The sequence below is a fragment of the Ostrinia furnacalis genome, unplaced genomic scaffold (genome assembly GCF_004193835.3).
Source record: "Ostrinia furnacalis isolate ACB-3 unplaced genomic scaffold, ASM419383v2 OfSCF1172, whole genome shotgun sequence".
NCBI lineage: Eukaryota > Metazoa > Arthropoda > Insecta > Lepidoptera > Crambidae > Ostrinia > Ostrinia furnacalis.
Window position 1 is genome coordinate 1,818,123 of NW_021131411.1, and position 19,601 is coordinate 1,837,723.

Here is a 19,601-nt window from a genome sequence, read left to right on the forward strand (position 1 = left end):
GTCATCGAAAAATTTTGTATGAAAAATTAAACAGCGCCCCCTAGGGCGGCTATAATGTAGGGGGCGCTGTCTAATTTTTCATACAAAATTTTTCGATGACACTTTGAATACGCAACGAAACGAACTCGAAAGTTTTTCCTACTAGAGGTACAGATCTTTTTTCTTCATAACATTCATTGATCATATTGTTTTAATTAATAATGTTGTTACTAAGAACATAACTTCAACTCATAATGTTGTTGTTCAGAATAATTTACTTTATAACAGACATACTAATATCTTAAAAAAAATCATATATAATTTAATAGAGTAGATAAGCATCATGACACATGAAAGCAAGCATGCAGCATGCATTGGTATCTCATCGTCTCCGGCGCTGCGGGATGTGCAGCCCTTCCGCCCTTGCGTAACGAGGCTCAGGCACCCACGCTTGCTTCCGCAGCTTCGGCTTTTTGGATCGCCATCGGCGCCTTCGGCGCCTCCGCGACCAGCGTTACAGCGGGCGAGGGCTGCCCTCCCTCCGCGCCTCCGGCTTTTAAATTACCTACACTCTAGAGGTAGGGCAGACAAGACTAAGTAGGTACGTGGAGTCGGTTTTGCAGCGATTCGTTTCTGTCACATTAGTTTTGTGGCACAAAATATTGCCTGTTTTGGACCATTTCAAATTAATTTAATGTTAAAATACGATTTAATACGAATATAGACATCATGATTTTCAATAATATGGATAAATACACTTATGAGTAATAAATTTATGAAAACAAATATTAGGATACATCACATTTATGAATATTATAGTTATTTATTCGAATGATTATGAGTTTCGATCATTAGTATAGAAAAATATATGAAAACAAATATTAGTAAAAACTAAGTGTATGATTAGTGATATTATGAATATCAATGATTATGTTTTTAAATATGTAGGTTTAAAATTTTTTATGAAGAACGATCATTATGGTATCAAAATCAAATTGTATGAGAAATATTTTCGGACCTCCAATGATAGGAATTGAAAAGTTATGTAAGAAAATGCGCTACCCTATTTTATAAGCTATTCAAGATCTTATTTGTAGAGGCAATGATATTTTACCATAAGTCCTCGCCAGCTCTATGATACAGTAGCTCTACCGGGAACGCTACAGGTGCGAGCGCGAGCGACGGAGCACCACACACGCGCACTCATTGCCTACCATTTACATTTACCACGTCATTCGTAATGTGTGTTGACGTAAGACACTGTTTTGTTTGCCTATTTTCTTTTTGAATGTGTTTGGTATGGAATTTTGGCAGCTTAATAAAAAAATTTTAACATTATTGTTTTGTTTGAATTATTGTATTGTTTTGTGTAATTATTACAAGGGTTTTGTAAAAATAGTTGCAAATTCAGGCAGAGTTCTGCTCATGATTATGAACAACTTTTATACGAAATCAATGTCGAAAGAAAAAAACTCTACGTCTATACAAGCACACTGACGCCCGTATTCACAAACATTACTATGAGGTCTCACAGTGCGCGTGGACGCACGTCGCACATGGTCACACACGAACCAATCATAGAGCTCTATTAAACGCTGTGTGTTCGATATGCTGCTTCACTTAAGCAAGCATCGTTTGTGAATACTGGCGTGGAGTGTAATCAATTTCATAAACTAGAACATTACTCACAGAGTTGGTCTAATTTCTTACATAAGTAGTTCCTTACCTACACTTTGTAATCAATGTACTGACGACCATACACCAAGATTAATCACTATGGCCTCTTATGTACTTGTAATTGGTACTATTTTGCAATATACGTGTTGTAGATTGTACTAAGGTGTAATTTCACACGTCTTTCCTAGTTACCAAACCGGCAGATGTAACCAATGTATCAGTGGTTTGATACGGCCAAGAGCGAACGGTTTTCGTAATATTTACGTATTACGAGTAACTCAACATGATTAATCTAAGGTAGCCCGATGAAATAATAGTACAAAGAATTGCCGTTGGTACTGGGTTCGATTCCTAGTGGGGACAGTGTAGAAAATCGTATTTTTTTTAGTAAAATCTGGGAAGACACTTCCAGAAAAAAATACCTCACATTGGTTCTTTGTAAAACAAAATGAGATCAAGATTAATTTGGCTTGTTTTTTTATTATTGTTGTTGTGTATTTTACGTGTTTTAAAAAATAACTTCAGTCACACGGCTGATAAATTATTCTACATAATTTGATTCTGAATTTAAGTTTAGAGTAGAATAACCTTAGGCTGAGTTGCATCATCTTACTTTAACTTTAACAAACTTTAAAAATCTCTCAAACTATACGAAAAGCACCGGTTATCGTTTTAGATTCGGTTAAAATTAAGTAGTGCAACTGTGCCTTAGTAGAAGTATTCAACTGTCAATAACTTAACCCTACAAAGACCAAGTCTTTAAAAAGCCTAACGAGATCAAATCATCTAATTATCCACTAAACCGAGATATTAATTTGACCACACCAACCCAGATACAGGTGTAAGATTACGAACGCCTACAAAAATGTTCCGAGCAATAAAACTAAAACGGCTTAACCAACATCCCTTTCAAATTTCCGCCCTCAAATTGTTGTATCAACCCTTAAATACAATCTAATCTGTCAGATTAATACCCCAGATAAGACCAATAGGGGATGAAGTTGTACGGTCAAATAGACAGAGGGTTAATTTTTCAATGTAACCCAAATTAGGTATGTCAAATACTCCGATAATACGAAACGAATACAAAAGCGTTTGAGATTGTTGCGTGAAATATTTGAATCAAATATCACTGATAGAGTTAATAATAGGTTTCTGTTAAGAATATGAAAGAATATTTTTTTTATTGATAAAAAGGTGGCAGTCTTTTTGATTAGAATTTCAACAATTAAGTAATATATTATGTAGTTTTAGGGATAAATAAAGTGATAGTCCATTAAACAAATCAGTCTTTAAAACTTTTAACAATAATATAATATTGTTAATAAGCATTGACTTGCTGATGTATAGGGAGGGAGAGGGACACACTTTCCAAATTTTCAGTCGATGTGTCGCTTCACTTGTTTCGTTCGTTTCAGCCAAATGACGTCCACTGCTGGACAAAGGCCTCCCCCAAGGTTTTCCACAATGAACGGTCCTGCGCTGCCCGCATCCAGGCTCTTCCCGCGACCTTTACCAGATCGTCGGTCCACCTAGTAGGAGGCCTGCCCACGCTACGTCTTCCAGCGCTTCACTTGTTTAGGAACAGATAATGGACGATACGTTCCATCAACAAATGCCATGTAATTAATTTTAGATTCTGTACTAAGTAGTCTTAAATCACTATAATCTCATTGAGTATATTTGGTACATTAATGAAACCGTTCAACGTTGCAACACCGATACCACGGCACTTAACTACAAAACGACTTTTACTTTCCTATCAAATTTCGCTCGAAAACAATTACTTAAACTTTTTTTCACGTTCACGTACATTTTGCTCGCTTTGAGTGGGCCTAATGAGACACACCCATCCAAAAACTCACTCTAAAACAATGGAAATACAATTTGTTTTGCGTTACATGCGTGTGGAAATTGCATCATTTGTTTTCAAGCGAAATCAGGCTTTAGTTGAGTGCACTTAAAGAACAAATCAGGATGAAAGTAGACTACATATGGTAACCTTAATTTCTTTAGATGCCACTGTTTTATTTTCTTTAGATTTCTCCCGGTTGCATAACGTAGAGACATCTCGCAATGCGAATAGAGCAAACTATAAAATTGCCTGTGACATTTATTACAATCATCAGGAACCGAAAATGAGGGTAATGTTACACTTTATAATCTACTTCATGAGTCATAAACAATATAAAATTATTAGTGGAAATTACGTTCCAGTGGTAATTTACGGTCCCAAATACAAACGCCCGTATTCACAAACGATGCTTGCTTAAGTGAAGCGGAAAATCGAACGCACAGCGTTGAATAGAGCTCTGTGATTGGTTCGTGTGTCACCCTGTGCGTGCACGCGCATTGTGACTTCATGTTTGTGAATACGAGCGAATGTGACTCAGCTAAGTAGTAATTTTATTTATTTTATTTTCGTTTGGGATAACAAACGATTTATGAAAGCTTAGTAATAAAACTTTAAGTGACTTGTTGCTATTTTACGGAGGTATCACGATCAGGCGACCAAGGGACAAGACAAAATGTGTAATGTGAAATTAAGGGCTCTCTTGTCAACCCTGGATTAAATTTAGAGAAACTTCAAAATTAGAGAAGTGACCTTATGATGATATTAAATATCTAACGGAACGTCGAACAATTTTATTAGAAGACATAAACTCATAAAAAGCAAATTCTTTTTCTCTTCCATTAAAATAAATGTCTACGTGCTACGGCGCATGCGCACCGATACAAATAAGACATCAACGCGTTAGAAGGGGCGTCAATGTCAAAAGTATTTATTTTTAAGCTTGAGTGCGTCTGATTATCTATTTTGTTTTAAATACATTGAATAAAATAAAGAAGCATTATAATTTTAATTTGCTAATGTATTACAATTATACAAGAATTCGTATACCTAATATTAAGAGCCGTTTCGTATGCTAATAGTTTAAAAATAATTCTCTCGAAAATATTTTAATGGTTTCTATGCCACTTAATAAAAAAAGTTATGATTATAATTTATAACACAAAATATTTTGAACGAAGTCAATAAAACTTATCAAATGAATGTCAAAACTGTGCAAATAAAATGAATTTAGCATAATATTAGCATCCATTTAACGCATTTTTAATTAACACTAACAGTGCCAACAAAGCAGTTGCGTCACCGAAGATCTTTATAAAGCCGCCCACCGACGCGCAGACAAATTAATCACAAGTTTTTGTTGACGTCTAATGAGCGCGGAAAGCGTTGCACAACGAGCGCACTCGTAATACGTGGAAATGCATACTGCCACTTTTAAGTGTAAGCGCAGATAATGCTACAGCGGTAAAGCGGAACATGCAAGGAAAGATTCGCGACTGGGAGTGTGCGATTAGTCTGATAGACTTTATTTTAAACTAGATATTTTTGGAAATGAAAAATCCAAACAACTGTACAATTCTGTTTAAAATATGTGTTTTAGTTTCATCATTATCATACAAGAAGATGACCCTGTCAAAACCGAGGGCAAATGCAGAATTTGACCTACAATCCCCACGCTAGTCAGAGGGGTTTTAGTGTTTCAGGGTATTTTAGTTACGTCGAGATAAATAGAAAAGAAAAGCAAATACTGGAAATGTCAATCAAAATTATTTTGAACTTACAAGAAAAGTAAGTAGGTAGGTATTATCTATTTATTTTCAATGTAAGCAATTTGACTTTCTTGTCAAAAAAGTGTATTGAATAGCAGGTTTTATAACTTTATATTGATCATAAGTCAGCGCTGCTTTGAGCGGCCGATGGCTTCCTACCACGAACGGCTAAATAAATAAATCACCCACATTGATGCAAACTTATACTTTACATACCTAATTACTGCATTAGTTATAGTAATAGACTTTTTAAAACATAAGTTTAAATATAATTTCATATTTTGACACTTAAATAAAAAAAACATATGTAAGAATTTCGGCCCTGAAGCTATTTATTGAGTACTAGCTTTCCACCCGCGTTTAAGTTACAGAAAAACATTATTACGCGAGTCTCTGTTTCAAAAACTAAGATAAAAACCATTCTATGTCCTTTCCCGGGACTCAAACTATCTCTATGCTAAATTTCATCAAAATCGGTTCAGTGGTTTAGGCGTGAAAGTGACACAGACAGACAGAGTTACTTCGCATTTATAATATTAGTATAGATTTTTAAATATAGGATAGGTTAGTTTTGTCAGGCCATTGCAAGATTTAATTATTTAGATTCCGTGCTTACGTGTTGATTCTCTTCATAATTCGTTACGAAGAGACCAAAATGAAAAACCGTATTGTGTTTGTTAGAAAGTCTGACATCTTTATTTTTTTGTTTTTTAATTTCTTTTTAAATCCTGTCCTTGACATGTGTACTATTCGTATTTATCTACTCTGTGGCTTAAAAGAGAGCAAAATAGAATAGAATAGAAAGTATTTGTCTCAACACAAGTTACATTAACAAGTTATCACAGTATACAACAGATAAAACGATTGAGCCATCATGTCAGACGCATCTTATCATTATCTTTGGCTCTATATTCATTGTTGTAACTATGCAAATGGCTAACGTCTATCGTAACAAGCGAAATATTTAACGTTTCCTTATAGTTAAACGTCTGTTTTCACACAACAAGATTTACATATTATTTAACTAACATTTACATAAGCACATTATTATTTAGTATTGGTATCGAAAGTGGAGAATACACCTGGATCCAGAAGGACTTATCTTACTGTGTTTTAAGTTTTTCAATGAAACATCCAATAGGTATAAAAATAAACTATACTCCTGTGAGCCAGGATCTTTCTGTTCCTTTACTTATGAATAAAGTTTGCAATTTTAAAATAATTAGTATCGTAAATGTATTAAAATGTAGGTAGGTACATTTTAAGAGTATATTTAGAGCCAAATGAAAAAATACCAGTCAGCAATATTTGCGAAATTGAGGATCATGAGATCATGACTGTGCGAATAAAAACACATTCATAAACGAATCTTGTATTTGAGTCATATCTTTGCGACAAAACCAAATTTGTAGTTGATTGACAATCGTTATTTTCGATTCGATAAAGTCGCATTCTACACTTAATCCTTCAGATCTGAAACTGCACTTATCTTTTGGCTAAGGGAAAACGATATTGAATCGCAATCGAATCATTGTGACTCTATTGAAATAAAACTCTACCTCAATCATGTCTTGTCTACCAGCCGGGCTAGGATGTGCGCCACGATAAAATCTTATCGAAGATTTTAGACGACAAATGTATGGGCTTATAAGATCGATAAAATGGCGCGATAAAAGTATATCGGCGCGCATCCTAGGCTTACCTACAGGTAATATAAAATAAAATGTAGAATTCAGATAAGGTCGTACTTCTGTTTCAGATCTTCCCGCGTACCACCGCAGTCTCTGCCATCTGGCGCCATTAATATTGGATCGGTACATCAATATGGATCCTATGGATGGAGATGTCAGGCGCATCTGAATAATGCAAGTCACCCAAGAACACTTGCTCAATACCTTGCAGTTTTTAAATCCGCTGACATGCTAACACACTAACGCTACATTGACCTTTGATAGATCTAGACGTCTAATGATCTGATTAAATCTAAAATTCATGTTTTATAAATATATCCACCCGTCTCACATTCAAAAGCTATCATTTAAAACACTGCATCAGTAGTCAAGATTTTTTTGCCTAATTTTATTTTGTCATTGTTTTTTTCTTTCCTTTCTCATTTCAGCCAAATGAAGTCCACTGCTGGACAAAGGCCTATCCCAAGGATTTTCACAACGACCGGTCCTGCGCTGCCCGCATCCAGGTACTTCGCGCGACCTAATAAACTGACCATTTTTTTCATATTTCAAGTTGCAGAAAATGATAAAAAAACACCTAAGGGCAGAAACTGCGTTAAGCGGGCACCGGCGCGGTTTCATACAAAGTGCTCCGTCGTGGCCGCCCGCGCGGGGGACTTTCGTATGAAACCGCGCGGGCGTCCGCTTAACGCAGTTTCGGGTCTTAGAGGATCTCTTAATAGCCTCGTGCCTTTTATTATATCAAATCAAATCAAATATGTTATTCAGTACATAGGCCCTTTCCAGGGCGCTTATACACGTATCAAATATAGCTTGCCCTACCACCACTTTGGGACAACATATGGGCTGTATTTACGAGTAATACGAGTATATTATGTATAAGTATTCGAGCTATGTTACCTGTAGGTAATTAGTGTTCTCCTGGTCCACGTGATGTTGCACGTGAGTTGCTACCGCACATTTAGCCACTGGTGGTGGCTATCAGTTGGTGGATGAAAGCTTTACACATTGCTGGTGGCTCAAACATAGACTAACCCTACTTATTCCCCTACATCAGTCTATCTCTACCCCAATGCAAACACTAAGATTTGGTCCTCAGACTATTTTATTTGCTACTGCAAGCAATATAGCTTTAAGCCACCTCTTCGTGCTAGAGGTCTTACGCTGCTGTATGGTAATGTTTAATAGCATAAGCATAGATTGCTTTAATTGAATGTTCATATTATTATTTAGACTCATCACAGGAATGAATCTATCACAGAGACTGGATAGTTAATCAATACTACCTATACTACGTACTCGTAATATGGAAATTCTGTCTTCTTGGCACACAGATTTGAGATTTTGTTCTCAACTTATAGTAGCCACTAGCCACTAGTGGCCCGGTGTGCGACGATAGTGATCTAGTCCAACAAGTCCACACTGCAATTCAAGTTCTCACTAGCGCTAGGAAACAGCCATTTACTGCGCGGAAGGAAGTGCTACAACTTTATAGTTTTATGCACTTTTAAGTGGTCCAACCACTTTTGCTTTCAAACGCTTTCTAACTTAGTTTAAGCTGTAATTTTACGTGGAGTTAGTTTAAATAGTACTTGATTAGTTAAAACAGATAAATGCAACCTGTCACACGTTACTAAATCTACAGTAGTTCATTTTCATTTTGTTCATCTTTTATGTATCTAATAACTTATGCAACTATAGTCAATCCGGGAGAAATTTATCATCATCAATATTAGCTTTAGAAGCATTAATTACCTTTACAAAGTATTATTGCTCATATGTAAGTATTCGAATTTAATTGAGTTAACGTTTCAAAGTCGTGTCAATTTTCATTCGATTAATTAACTTAAGTATATTATTAATCATCAATTCATCAACTCTAATCATTATTTGTACCCAATTTCAATACAGCATTACTAAAGATGTACCACTAACCTAACCTTTTTAATGGATAGTGCGGAAACTGGGAGTAACAATTTGCAAACCAGATTTTGTTCACTCGTGTATTAAATCCTAATAGTGAATATTATTCACTTAATTGACATGCATTATGAATATTAAAATTACTTAAAAATGAGGTCAAAATACATAATTGATCAGAGTGCATAAGCCTATCTCTTGATGATCATTTATTAATTTTAGTTTTGAAGTTATTTAATCGCTCTGATTTGCTACTTATTTTCTTTATTTATGTAAACTATTATATCGGAAAATTAGACTAATTAAAACTTGATAATTGGTTGTATATTTTAAATGATATTATTAATTTTGCCAATTTGCACTTTTAAATTAATTTAATAATACCTAATAAACAAATCCTGAGTAGCATAATATTGTTGATACCACATACTTATACTTCCTTATATTCTGAAGCACATTTTATTACAAAAGTATGGAAAACCATTTCCACGAAGTCGCGGGCTCGGCTAGTTCTTACAAAATAAATATTCTAGAGTTCTCTTATGTTACGTCTTACCCCTAGGAAAGCACTTCTATGAAATAGGTAATAACATGATTTGCTAATCGTCACTGTTACGCTTCTGTGAACTGCTTCATCTTACTGCATTTGTTTTACATAATGTCAATCTGCATAACCATTTGCCTACACCAGAGATGGCGAACCAATGGTACGCGTACCGTTGGTGGCACGTGCCACAATATTTAGGGCACCAATAAAAAAAAATCACTATGAAATAAAATGTATTTGCCCTCAGCAGTTAGTGGATGTAGAGTAAGGTTCGTACCTCTTTCGACTTCGAATCGTTTGCGTCTTCGAATCGCCTTCAAAAGATTTAGTTAGTATGAAAACTTAAACAGCGTCCCTGTGAACGTGACGTAAAGTGAACTTAGTATGAGAAATGGTAGCATGAAACCAATTTTGAAAATCGAGATCGTTGAATTGGAATCGAATTTTGTCGAATACTCAAACGATTCGAAGACGAAAGTTTTTAGTGCTAGTGATCACTCGCTACTTGTACGATACCCCTCATTGATAGCATTAGCTGTTATTTGATGGCACGCCTATGGCTACATCACACATTTTTTTTAGAATAATAATAAAGGTTCGCCATCCCTGGCCTACACCATGAAGTTATTTCATCAGCAGCCAGCGCAATCTCTACAAGCCATCAGAGCACCACATATCTGATCATGTAATGCACCAATTACTGATTTTAAATGAGAAATCAAGATTGCGCAAATATGACCGTTGCTCAATTGAAATAAAAGCTATCGACTTTACATTCTTAAACCATATTCAGGTTCGATCGAGGCCAGCAATTTTTATTGTCCACGCATTGGATAATACTAGATTTGCTTTGCTTTTTTATTTACTTTCATACAGCAAAGGCATCCTTGACCAGAATTACACGTTACGTACCTACTTTCATAAAAACAAAACAATGTATTGTGTTGCAATTGTAATAAAAATGGAGCCATAATATTTCTAAATGCAATATTAATTGGCAGTTTAAACTTATATGTTGCCATTAATCTATTTTAGTTGAAATTCAAGCTTGAAATTTATTCTTTGAGTTTTGACGATTTGAACCAAGTCACACTTAAATAATTATTCACTACTCGTAAATAATTGCAATGCAATAGTTTTAACTTTATAGTTAGGTTTGTGGTGTCTTTAAGAACTTTATTCTGTGAAGTTAAAATCATATTCTTTAATCAAGTCTTCTTTTCATATGTATTTCTAATTGTTCTTTTTATAACTTATTTAGCTAGCTTTACTTTGCCAAAGTTTTTTCTAATTCATTACTCGTAAGTTACAAAGACCTCAGTATTCAACAAATATAACTAGTTTGAAATTTGAATTTCTCCTATTTAATAAAAAAAATACGACTAGCTATTAAATCTTTATGTTATTAAAAAAAGTGAATGACAACAAACTACTTCTATAGGGGAAAATAACACAAAACACAACAAACGTTTCACATTCTTTTATTAATCAGCCTCAATCCAAAGTACTACATGTACTTTGATACATACAAAACAAAGCGTATAAAGCTAAAACAAGTATAACAGATTTAAAATATCTACAACTGAATCACCGCGCACAGTTAACTATGCTATGCGGTATACTATGTATTCTCCCAAAACGGACCGTGGGGAATCCCCAGCCAGATCACAGGAACCTTACACGCGCGAGCGATCAATACCGAGAGTTGATTTTGCAATACATACACTAAAATACTAAAAGATCACATTTTTCAACTTAGCCTAATAAGGTACTGGTGTGGGACCTAAAAAACTAATTGCGCTCAGTTCCAGCCGTGGTGGTGGTGGTGCTGCTGCTCGTGGTGGTGCTCCTCCTCCTTCTTGAGGTAGACGGGCACGTGCACCTTGACGGGGTAGGGAACCTCCTTCACGAGGGGCACTGGCACATCCTTGTACACGGGGTAGGGCTTGTCAACGGGGACCTTGACTTCGTAAGGCACACCCTTCTCGACGGTGTAAGGTACCTTCTTGTACACATCGTAAGGCTTGGGCACTGGCACCTTAATGTGGACGGGGTAAGGTTTCTCAACCTCGACCTTGTAGGGCCTGTCGACGGGGACCTTGACTTCGTAAGGCACTGGCTTGTGCACGGTCACTGGGTAAGGCTTCTCGACTGGCACAGGGTAGGGCTTGGGCACGTACACGTTGTAAGGCTTGTCGACGGGCACCTTGACTTCATAGGGCACCTTCTTGATGACTTCGTAGGGCTGGGGAACCTTAACTTCGACCTTCACGGGGTAGGGGACCTTCTTCTCGACGGTGTAGGGCTGAGGCACGGGGACCTTGACTTCATACGGCACTTTCTTCTCAACGGTGTAAGGGGTGGGTACTTTCACTTTGACTTCGAACGGCTTGTCAACTGGCACCTTAACTTCGTAGGGAACTTTCTTCTCTACAGTGTAAGGCTCAGGCACGTAAACCGGGTATTTCACGTACTCCTTGACTGTGACGGGGACCTTCTTCTCGACGGTGTAGGGTTGGGGTACGGGCACTTTGACTTCATAGGGGACTTTCTTTTCGACGGTGTAGGGGACATGCTTCTCGACGGTGTAGGGGACGGGCACTTTCTTGACGACCTCGATGGTCTTGACGTGTTCGTGGTGGTGATGGTGGTGGTGGTCGGAGGCGATGGGTTTCCAGTCGCTGGAGCCGCCTCCGTAGCCGCCTCCGTAACCGCCTCCGTAGCCACCTAAATCGTGGCTCTCGTGGCCTCCTTGGCTGATGCCTTCAGAGCCGCCGTAGCCGTGGCCTTCAGAGCCACCGAAGCTGTGGCCCTCGGATCCGCCGAAGCTGTGGCCCTCGGATCCGCCGAAGCTGTGGCCCTCATCGCCGCCGCCGTAGGAGCCGGTGTCGTAGATGCCTCGCTTCTCCTGCTTCTTGTCTTCGGCCGCCGCCTGCTTGGGTGCGCCTTTCTCCTCGCTGGCAAAGGCCACCACGGCCAATGAGGCTACAATAACAACCTGCAACAAAACACACACCCGTTAGTAAATAGGGAATATTGTATCAAAAGTATTATCACATAGTTAAATGACCTATTTAAAGCTTATTCGATCTTCGTAACAACTACTAAAATCAAACAAGAAATAATACAGATGCAAGTTTCGAAACATTGCATGGAATCTTAGCATAGCAGCTTGTTATTTCAACGTGTACAATACGAATATCTCACCTAGTAATGTCATATCTTTGGTATTTCTATATTTTTGAATAGTAGTGGATGATTTTATATAACGACAAGGCTAAAGAAATGTGACTAAAACGTGCATTTTCCTTATAGCGGAACAACAACTTCAATTGAATACGAACTGGGGCGATATCAGATCGCGCCACGGAATACTAAGTCCCGACTTTCTATCCTAATCTCTTAGAATGTCGATTACGTATTCGTTGGAAATAATAGCAAATACCTGAGTGTAATTAATTTATAATACCGCTAATCTTAACGTTTCATGCAGTAACGGAAACTGGTTAGCGATTTGCATTTTATTGTTCTCCACGGTCGGTTTTACTTTACATACTTTCGATTGTTTTATAGCGCAATCGTGACAGCCTAATCGGGCGAAGCACGAAAGCTTGAGCGAGAGACTTTGAGCTTTATGGCAAGTTAAACTTATCTTAATAATGATCGGGCAATTGTAATTGGTGTTGATAGTATCGACATTATTATGAAATTGAGTATCAATTGAAGTTTCTTTGGAACCTTTAGAAAATAAAGTGAATCATAATCCTATACGTCTGGTAATCTCTACAAACAAAAAGTTCATCAAGAAAATTAACTTCATCCAGATTTTAATCTTAAATTGTCATCATTTTGAAGGCCTATTGTCAGTCGACAATACATACATTTAACTTTTTTTCGCAACGATGTGTATGCAATTAGTCCAGTTTTTAGAACGTAAACAATTGGAGCAATTAACTTGTGCATACAGTGCAAACGGAACAACCAGCTCACTTAATTTCATTTGAATTAAAGCTAGCTTGCATAATTTGGCATACAAAACAAAAGACGTTTCAAAATTAACCATTTTGTAAGTGGACTGAAACTAATTTGTAACACTATTTTGATATAGCATCAAATACAGGTTCAGAAAGTACGAGTATTAAACAGTATACGCGTTTTGAACTGATAGGCTTTATATGAAATAAATTTATTTAATTATTAGTAATGCAGTTCGTAAGAAGCTATGAATGAAATCCAAATTGCCACTAGACTCGACAAATGTAAACAAAAACTTTGAATGCACACTTTTAGCGTAATTATAGTGATTTTAACTGGCGTTTCTTTTTGCTCTACGGACGCGACCCATCAAACTTAACTATAGTAAGTAACAAACACAACATGTTAAGTGGTCATTTTAATTACGAAAGACAGTGAAAGTGACTTGACTAAACTAGATCATAGCCGCAATGAGAGCTTTGCGATAAGAAGCTTTACGTAGAGCTTTAAAAGCTTACAGTTGTATGTCACGCAATTTATTAGCGGACGCTGTTTTTGTGAGATATTGATCATGGTTAGGGGTTTTGTTTCATAATCGGATAATAAATGATAAAAGTTGACAAGGACGTTATTTAAAGTCGTTGTGTTTAATCTCTCGATTATCACGATTATGAGTAATTATGTAATGCCTTCTCAGGACCATAATAATATTGTTTTAATGAAATAGGAATGCATACAACCTTTAAAAGTTTGAGCAGTATATTACTCTAATTTTACTATTAACAACTTACTTATTGATTTATACTGATAAGTAAGTTTGTCGTCTTAATAAACATTCGGTAATGTATTTGTATTAACTACCTTAATACCTTTGTCTTAAAGTATAAAAATAGTGAAAAGAAAATGAAAATGTCCTAATGTTCCTTAGCCAAATTAGCATCTTATTCTAAAGCAAATATCTCGTATAATCATCTAATAACCAGCCTGCCACAACTTGTCAAAACAAGCACAGCCTTCCTGGAAAATTATATCACAGAATGCAATAAATCTCACAAAGTCTAGCTGAGATTATACCAGATATGTCGAGACATGCTTACGTAAAGTAGAGCTAAAGGAAACCAATACAGTCGTATATTTACTTGGAATGATCACAAAGAGTCAAGTAACAATGACTCTGACTTTCTAGTTGCGAGAGGCCTTAATGCAATCGGCTTTGAAACTTTACATAAAATTGATTAAGAAACGACAGCAACAAGATTAATATTTTTGATCCAAACATCGCTTTTGTATACTTAATATGATGATAGCATGTCAAACAAGCAACAATATAAATATTTGTGATTTTTACTTCAGTTAAAAGCTTTCTTGTTAGGTTAAAAGCTCGCACAATAAGGCTGGGTTGCATCATCTTACTTAAACCTTAACAAACGTCAAAAATCTGTCAAACTCCATACAAAAAGCACCGGTTTTTGTTATAGTTACGGTTAGATTAAATTGGTGCAACTCAGCCTAAAAAAAGAACAATTTGTTTTTCTTAACTTTACGTCTAATGGTGGAAAATTGTATAAAAGTATAAGTACTCGTATTTTAAGCATTATGCAGATGAAATGACCTTAAACGAGGGAAAATGATGGTTACTTTGACAGGCTTGAATAATAAACCTCTCGTTAAGACTCTACTAGCATTGTAATGGTATTTTTATTGCCAACACGTGCTCTAATCCGTTTTAACTTACACAAACTAGGAAACTAGCCCGACCTTCTTCAAATTCATAACATCTCCCCAAATAGAAAACGGTATGTAAATATATGCTTACTAGCGAAATACTATTGCATCGAATGCATAATTTTTCGTACAGTCACGGCGTAAAATTACATAGAGTCTTAGTTGGATATAGTTATTATTCATTCATTTACATTGATGATATGATAATGTCGAAAAATGGCAGTGTGAAGTAATATCAGTAATCTAATCCCATTTAAGATGTTTGAGCTGTTTGTGTTTGTATAATTGAAATTGACCACATCAACAAGCTTAGTTTAAACTGGTTAACATTTTGGGAGCTAATTTGTTGTATTTACATATTTTACATACTATATCGTCATATTCACAAAAAAATATAATTTCCAGCGTAGACACGATAAAAATGTGTATGAGCATCGTCTTTTCTAACATAATAAACACCTTATTACTCAATTATTTCGTAACTATTATAACATAGTTGAAATGCAAAAAAATATGGAACTAACACTTTAAATCAAAGCCTTAATTGAACAACGATTACCGAAATATTTCAATTAAAATTTAATGTAACGATAGTTATATGTATAGTGTGGCCAGTAACAATGTGTGGCACAATTAAAAATTACATGTTAATTGTGTTCTGAGAATATTACATGTGCGCCGGAGCATGTCGTCCGCGTATGGCATAATCGATTATGCAATCGGTTATGCTATATCGATGTATCGATGTTTGTTGACAAGATGTAATCGGTACGGCGAGGATCGATACTCAGATCGAGTTGCTCTATTTGTTTATGGTTTGCAATAAGTGAACAAAAGAATTAAACTATTAACAGTTTTTAATCTGAAATAAGCTAATTTATTCTTGTAAATAATTGATGTAAATGTAGATTAAAATAATAATTTTGAGTTAAAATAATAATTTTGAGTACGATATATTTAAGATCTTTTTTTCCTAAACATTGACTGAAATTATTTTATGTTACAAAGTATTGTAAATACTTATTTCATTTATTAGATTAGGTAATTGAGGCAATATTGAAGTTGATGTTTCATGAACGTTTGCAACAATATAACTAATTATTGATTAGTCGGTAAGTAGATCATACACGCAATTAATAATAACTTGACTTATCAATAATTACGTTATAGCCTCGTTTTTGTTTGATTTCATAAACTGAGGAATAAACTTTTTTTACTGTTAAAAGTTGTTTTAAAAACAAAAGACGATGTTTTAGGGATATATTAGATTAATTGAGTAATAAAATAAACGCCAAACTTTTGAGGCATTTGTTTCGCCTGCACACAAAAAAATCTGAACGGATTTTAATCAAACTTAGCTTTGACACGAGAATAGCACACAGCTATAATGAGTAAGATTATTTTTTATATCAATCTACACAGATGAAGTCTAAAAGCTAGCATTAAAAGCAGTTATTACATTTATCGATCTGTTGCACATTATCTATGAACAATATATGATATAATTATTATCTCGTATGTAACCGTAACTTTTGCTAGAAACGGGCAATTTGAAAACTTTCACATTTTGTACTTAGAAAGTGAAAAGAAAATTACATTAGTCGGAACCTGTTTCACAAGACTGAGAAAATTGTATGTTCCGTGAGAACCGTGGTAATTGCCCTGTGTTTTGAATCAATTACACACATTGAGCGTTTTAAGCTAACAACTTTCTTACCACTAACCTATTCGTGGAAAAAGAAAGAATAAATAATAATGAAACCGGTTTGTTTCATTTAAATAATTAGATTTAAAACTTTTTAATAAAACAAAATCACTGGTTACTATCAAAGCCGCCATTAAACCTAAAAAAGTTCATTCCCGAAAAAAAAACCGATCACTTTTTCTAAACGCGTTCTAAATTCGAAAACCGCGCCCTAATTTGACACTTCACATCACAGCACTTCACTCAACTCACCAAGAACTTCATGTTGCTGCGTGTCTTCGTCTGACGCCGAAGACTGGTTGTGTGGAGTGGCCAGTAGCCATCACGTTATATACCGTCCCTCCCACACGCGAGATTCGTCCAAAGAAGGGTGAATGCCTGGGCTCACTAATGACATGTATTTAATTTATTGTAACTTGCATTTTGAACATTCCATTTACGAACTAGATGAACGGTCAATCGATCTTCTTTTTCGGAAAAAATTGATGAGCCTACATGTTACCATGCCAATTACCGATCAATCAGTACAGAATCTGTTCCATTTTAATATTAAACTGTATCATACGCATTTGCAATATTTACTCTTGTTATATGACCTACTTATTCAAACATCGCATCGTATGTATCTTGTTCAGTAACCGTAGAAAAAACTAGAAAAAAAAGCTGTTTTTTAAGTTTTTCTCGTGATTCTGGAATTTTAAGCTTAACATTTTGCTACAATTATAAAAAAAATATGTTACCTTTTTGACCCTATGACGAAAGTTGATATTTTCTCATCGCGAACTAGAGAATATTAAACCTACAAAGAGGTCAGATACTGTCAATCTTAATGCAATAGAAGTATTGCTTGCAGGACAGAGTAACCTTAAGACAAATGTCACTGCACTACATAAACTGTGAATGTTGTCAGACAATGATGAATAGAGAGTACGATTATAGAATAGGAACAAAGAGATTTAGAAGATGTTAATTTGTATTGAGAGCTATTTGTTGCTTGAATTGGGTTGTTGACAAAACCAGTTACTATTCAATTAGCTAAAAAAACATTTCTTTGAAATCAAAAATAGTCGATTGACTTCGCAAACCGCGAAATGTGATATCATTCATAAGTTCGCTTTGCCATACAAACTCTAGGGAGAGTCTCGTTTTGAAACCAGAGCTTTTACTAGGCGACTAGATGACGAAACTAAACACAGTGATTCAAAAACATTTTGTCTTATTCAAAACAAGATTAAATAGATATCATTTAGATGCTAAATAATGCACTATGTGTAGGTAGATATTATAAGGAGCAAGGGTAGAGCGACCTTAAACACATATCTCAACCAGCCCTAATTGTCAAAATATCTTTTGGAAAGATGTTGACAGACAGGCTCTGGAGGCAGGTAAGTCAAAAAGATGTATTCTAATGAATCAAAAACATTTTGAGTGAGCTATTACCGTTTTTAATGGAATAAAATTTGCATATTTATTTTTAGTAGCTCACGTAACCATGACATTGATGTTTTAGTAACCATCGTGTCCGTTACACAATAATTGCAGCTGATGGAAGAATGCAGTTAAAATCTTTCTTTTTTTCCGACTGGAAAATGAGGCTGACTTGACATTTGCTATTCTCTCAAGTGTTGGTGATAAGGTCCAGCTTTTTGTGTTTGGGTTTCTATTAATACTCATTACTAACTTCTTAGGTATCATAACATGTGCATATTGAAATGGTTAACAATGGCTACTACGAAGTATTTACTATGTGACTACGACTTTTTTACAACAAGTATCTACAGCTTAGCTGTCTAGTGAAGATTAGACAGAAGGATAGCTAAACTGTCGAGTTCTTCAAGAAGTTTACGAGTTACTATCCTATATCTACTCGTACTAAGCTAGAAAGGGATGAATCACAGACTCTTTTGTAGAGGTTTTGTGCCATAAAAATAGATTCTACGCGTTTCATTGTTTACAACGGTATCAGCAGTTCCTACAGGACCTAAATAACACCTTTTGCAACCTACGGAATCATTTAGTACCTATTGACCTGCTGACGATCTACTGAGACAAATAAGATGTATTATAGTACTATGAGTGTGCTACTTAAGTCTTAATTCTGCTGTTTTTCCCACCATCTCATATAAATCCAACGTCGCCCAACATGACAAGGAACACATTGTGAACAAGAAACGCGACAAGAAAATGATTGCACGTGAAGTGTAACAGCGAGCCGATCGTATACCTGTGATCCAATAAGAGCTGATGATGCTGTTATGTAATATTGACCGTGGTGAGCTGAGCGAGCGGCTAAGCGATAAGCGGAGCGGAAATATGATAAAATATAGAGTCAATGCTCGTGGGTTCAATTCCCACCTGAATTAATCGATCAAAGCTAAGTTAGTAAGTTTCCTTTCCATTAATTTATAGCGAAAACATTCTACTGGTCAAGTTGGTGGTATTAGATTAGATCTTTGACAACAATAATTTCATTAATTGATCGCCACCAAGGCAGAAAACACTAAACTATTTGGGTGAATATCAACAAACTCGATTTTTGCCTAATTCCGGTGGCAAATTTTAATTTCCACTTTCCAAAACTTTTTTGTGGCAGAAATAATAGGAAATAACTTGTATTATTCAATGATATGGTAGAGATCAAAATATTATTAATACTTCTCGAGATATGTTAATTTGAAATTCTCAAGAGCCGCCGAAATTGTATTTGAACCACCGGAATTAAGAACCAATCCACCGAAATTTATTTATACAGCGGAATTCA

General features: G+C 35.6%; 1 protein-coding gene across 1 annotated transcript; it reads right to left on the reverse strand.

The window, feature by feature from the left end:
* Nucleotides 1-10,900: 10,900 nt before the first annotated feature.
* Nucleotides 10,901-17,136, reverse strand: Vajk4 (chitin-binding protein vajk4). Its single transcript, XM_028303091.1, has 2 exons — nt 17,093-17,136; nt 10,901-12,433 (listed from the first exon to the last, which is right to left on the reverse strand). Exons 1-2 carry the CDS (start codon nt 17,102-17,104, stop codon nt 11,237-11,239), a joined length of 1,209 nt encoding a protein of 402 aa, XP_028158892.1. The 5' UTR covers nt 17,105-17,136; the 3' UTR covers nt 10,901-11,236.
* Nucleotides 17,137-19,601: the final 2,465 nt, after the last annotated feature.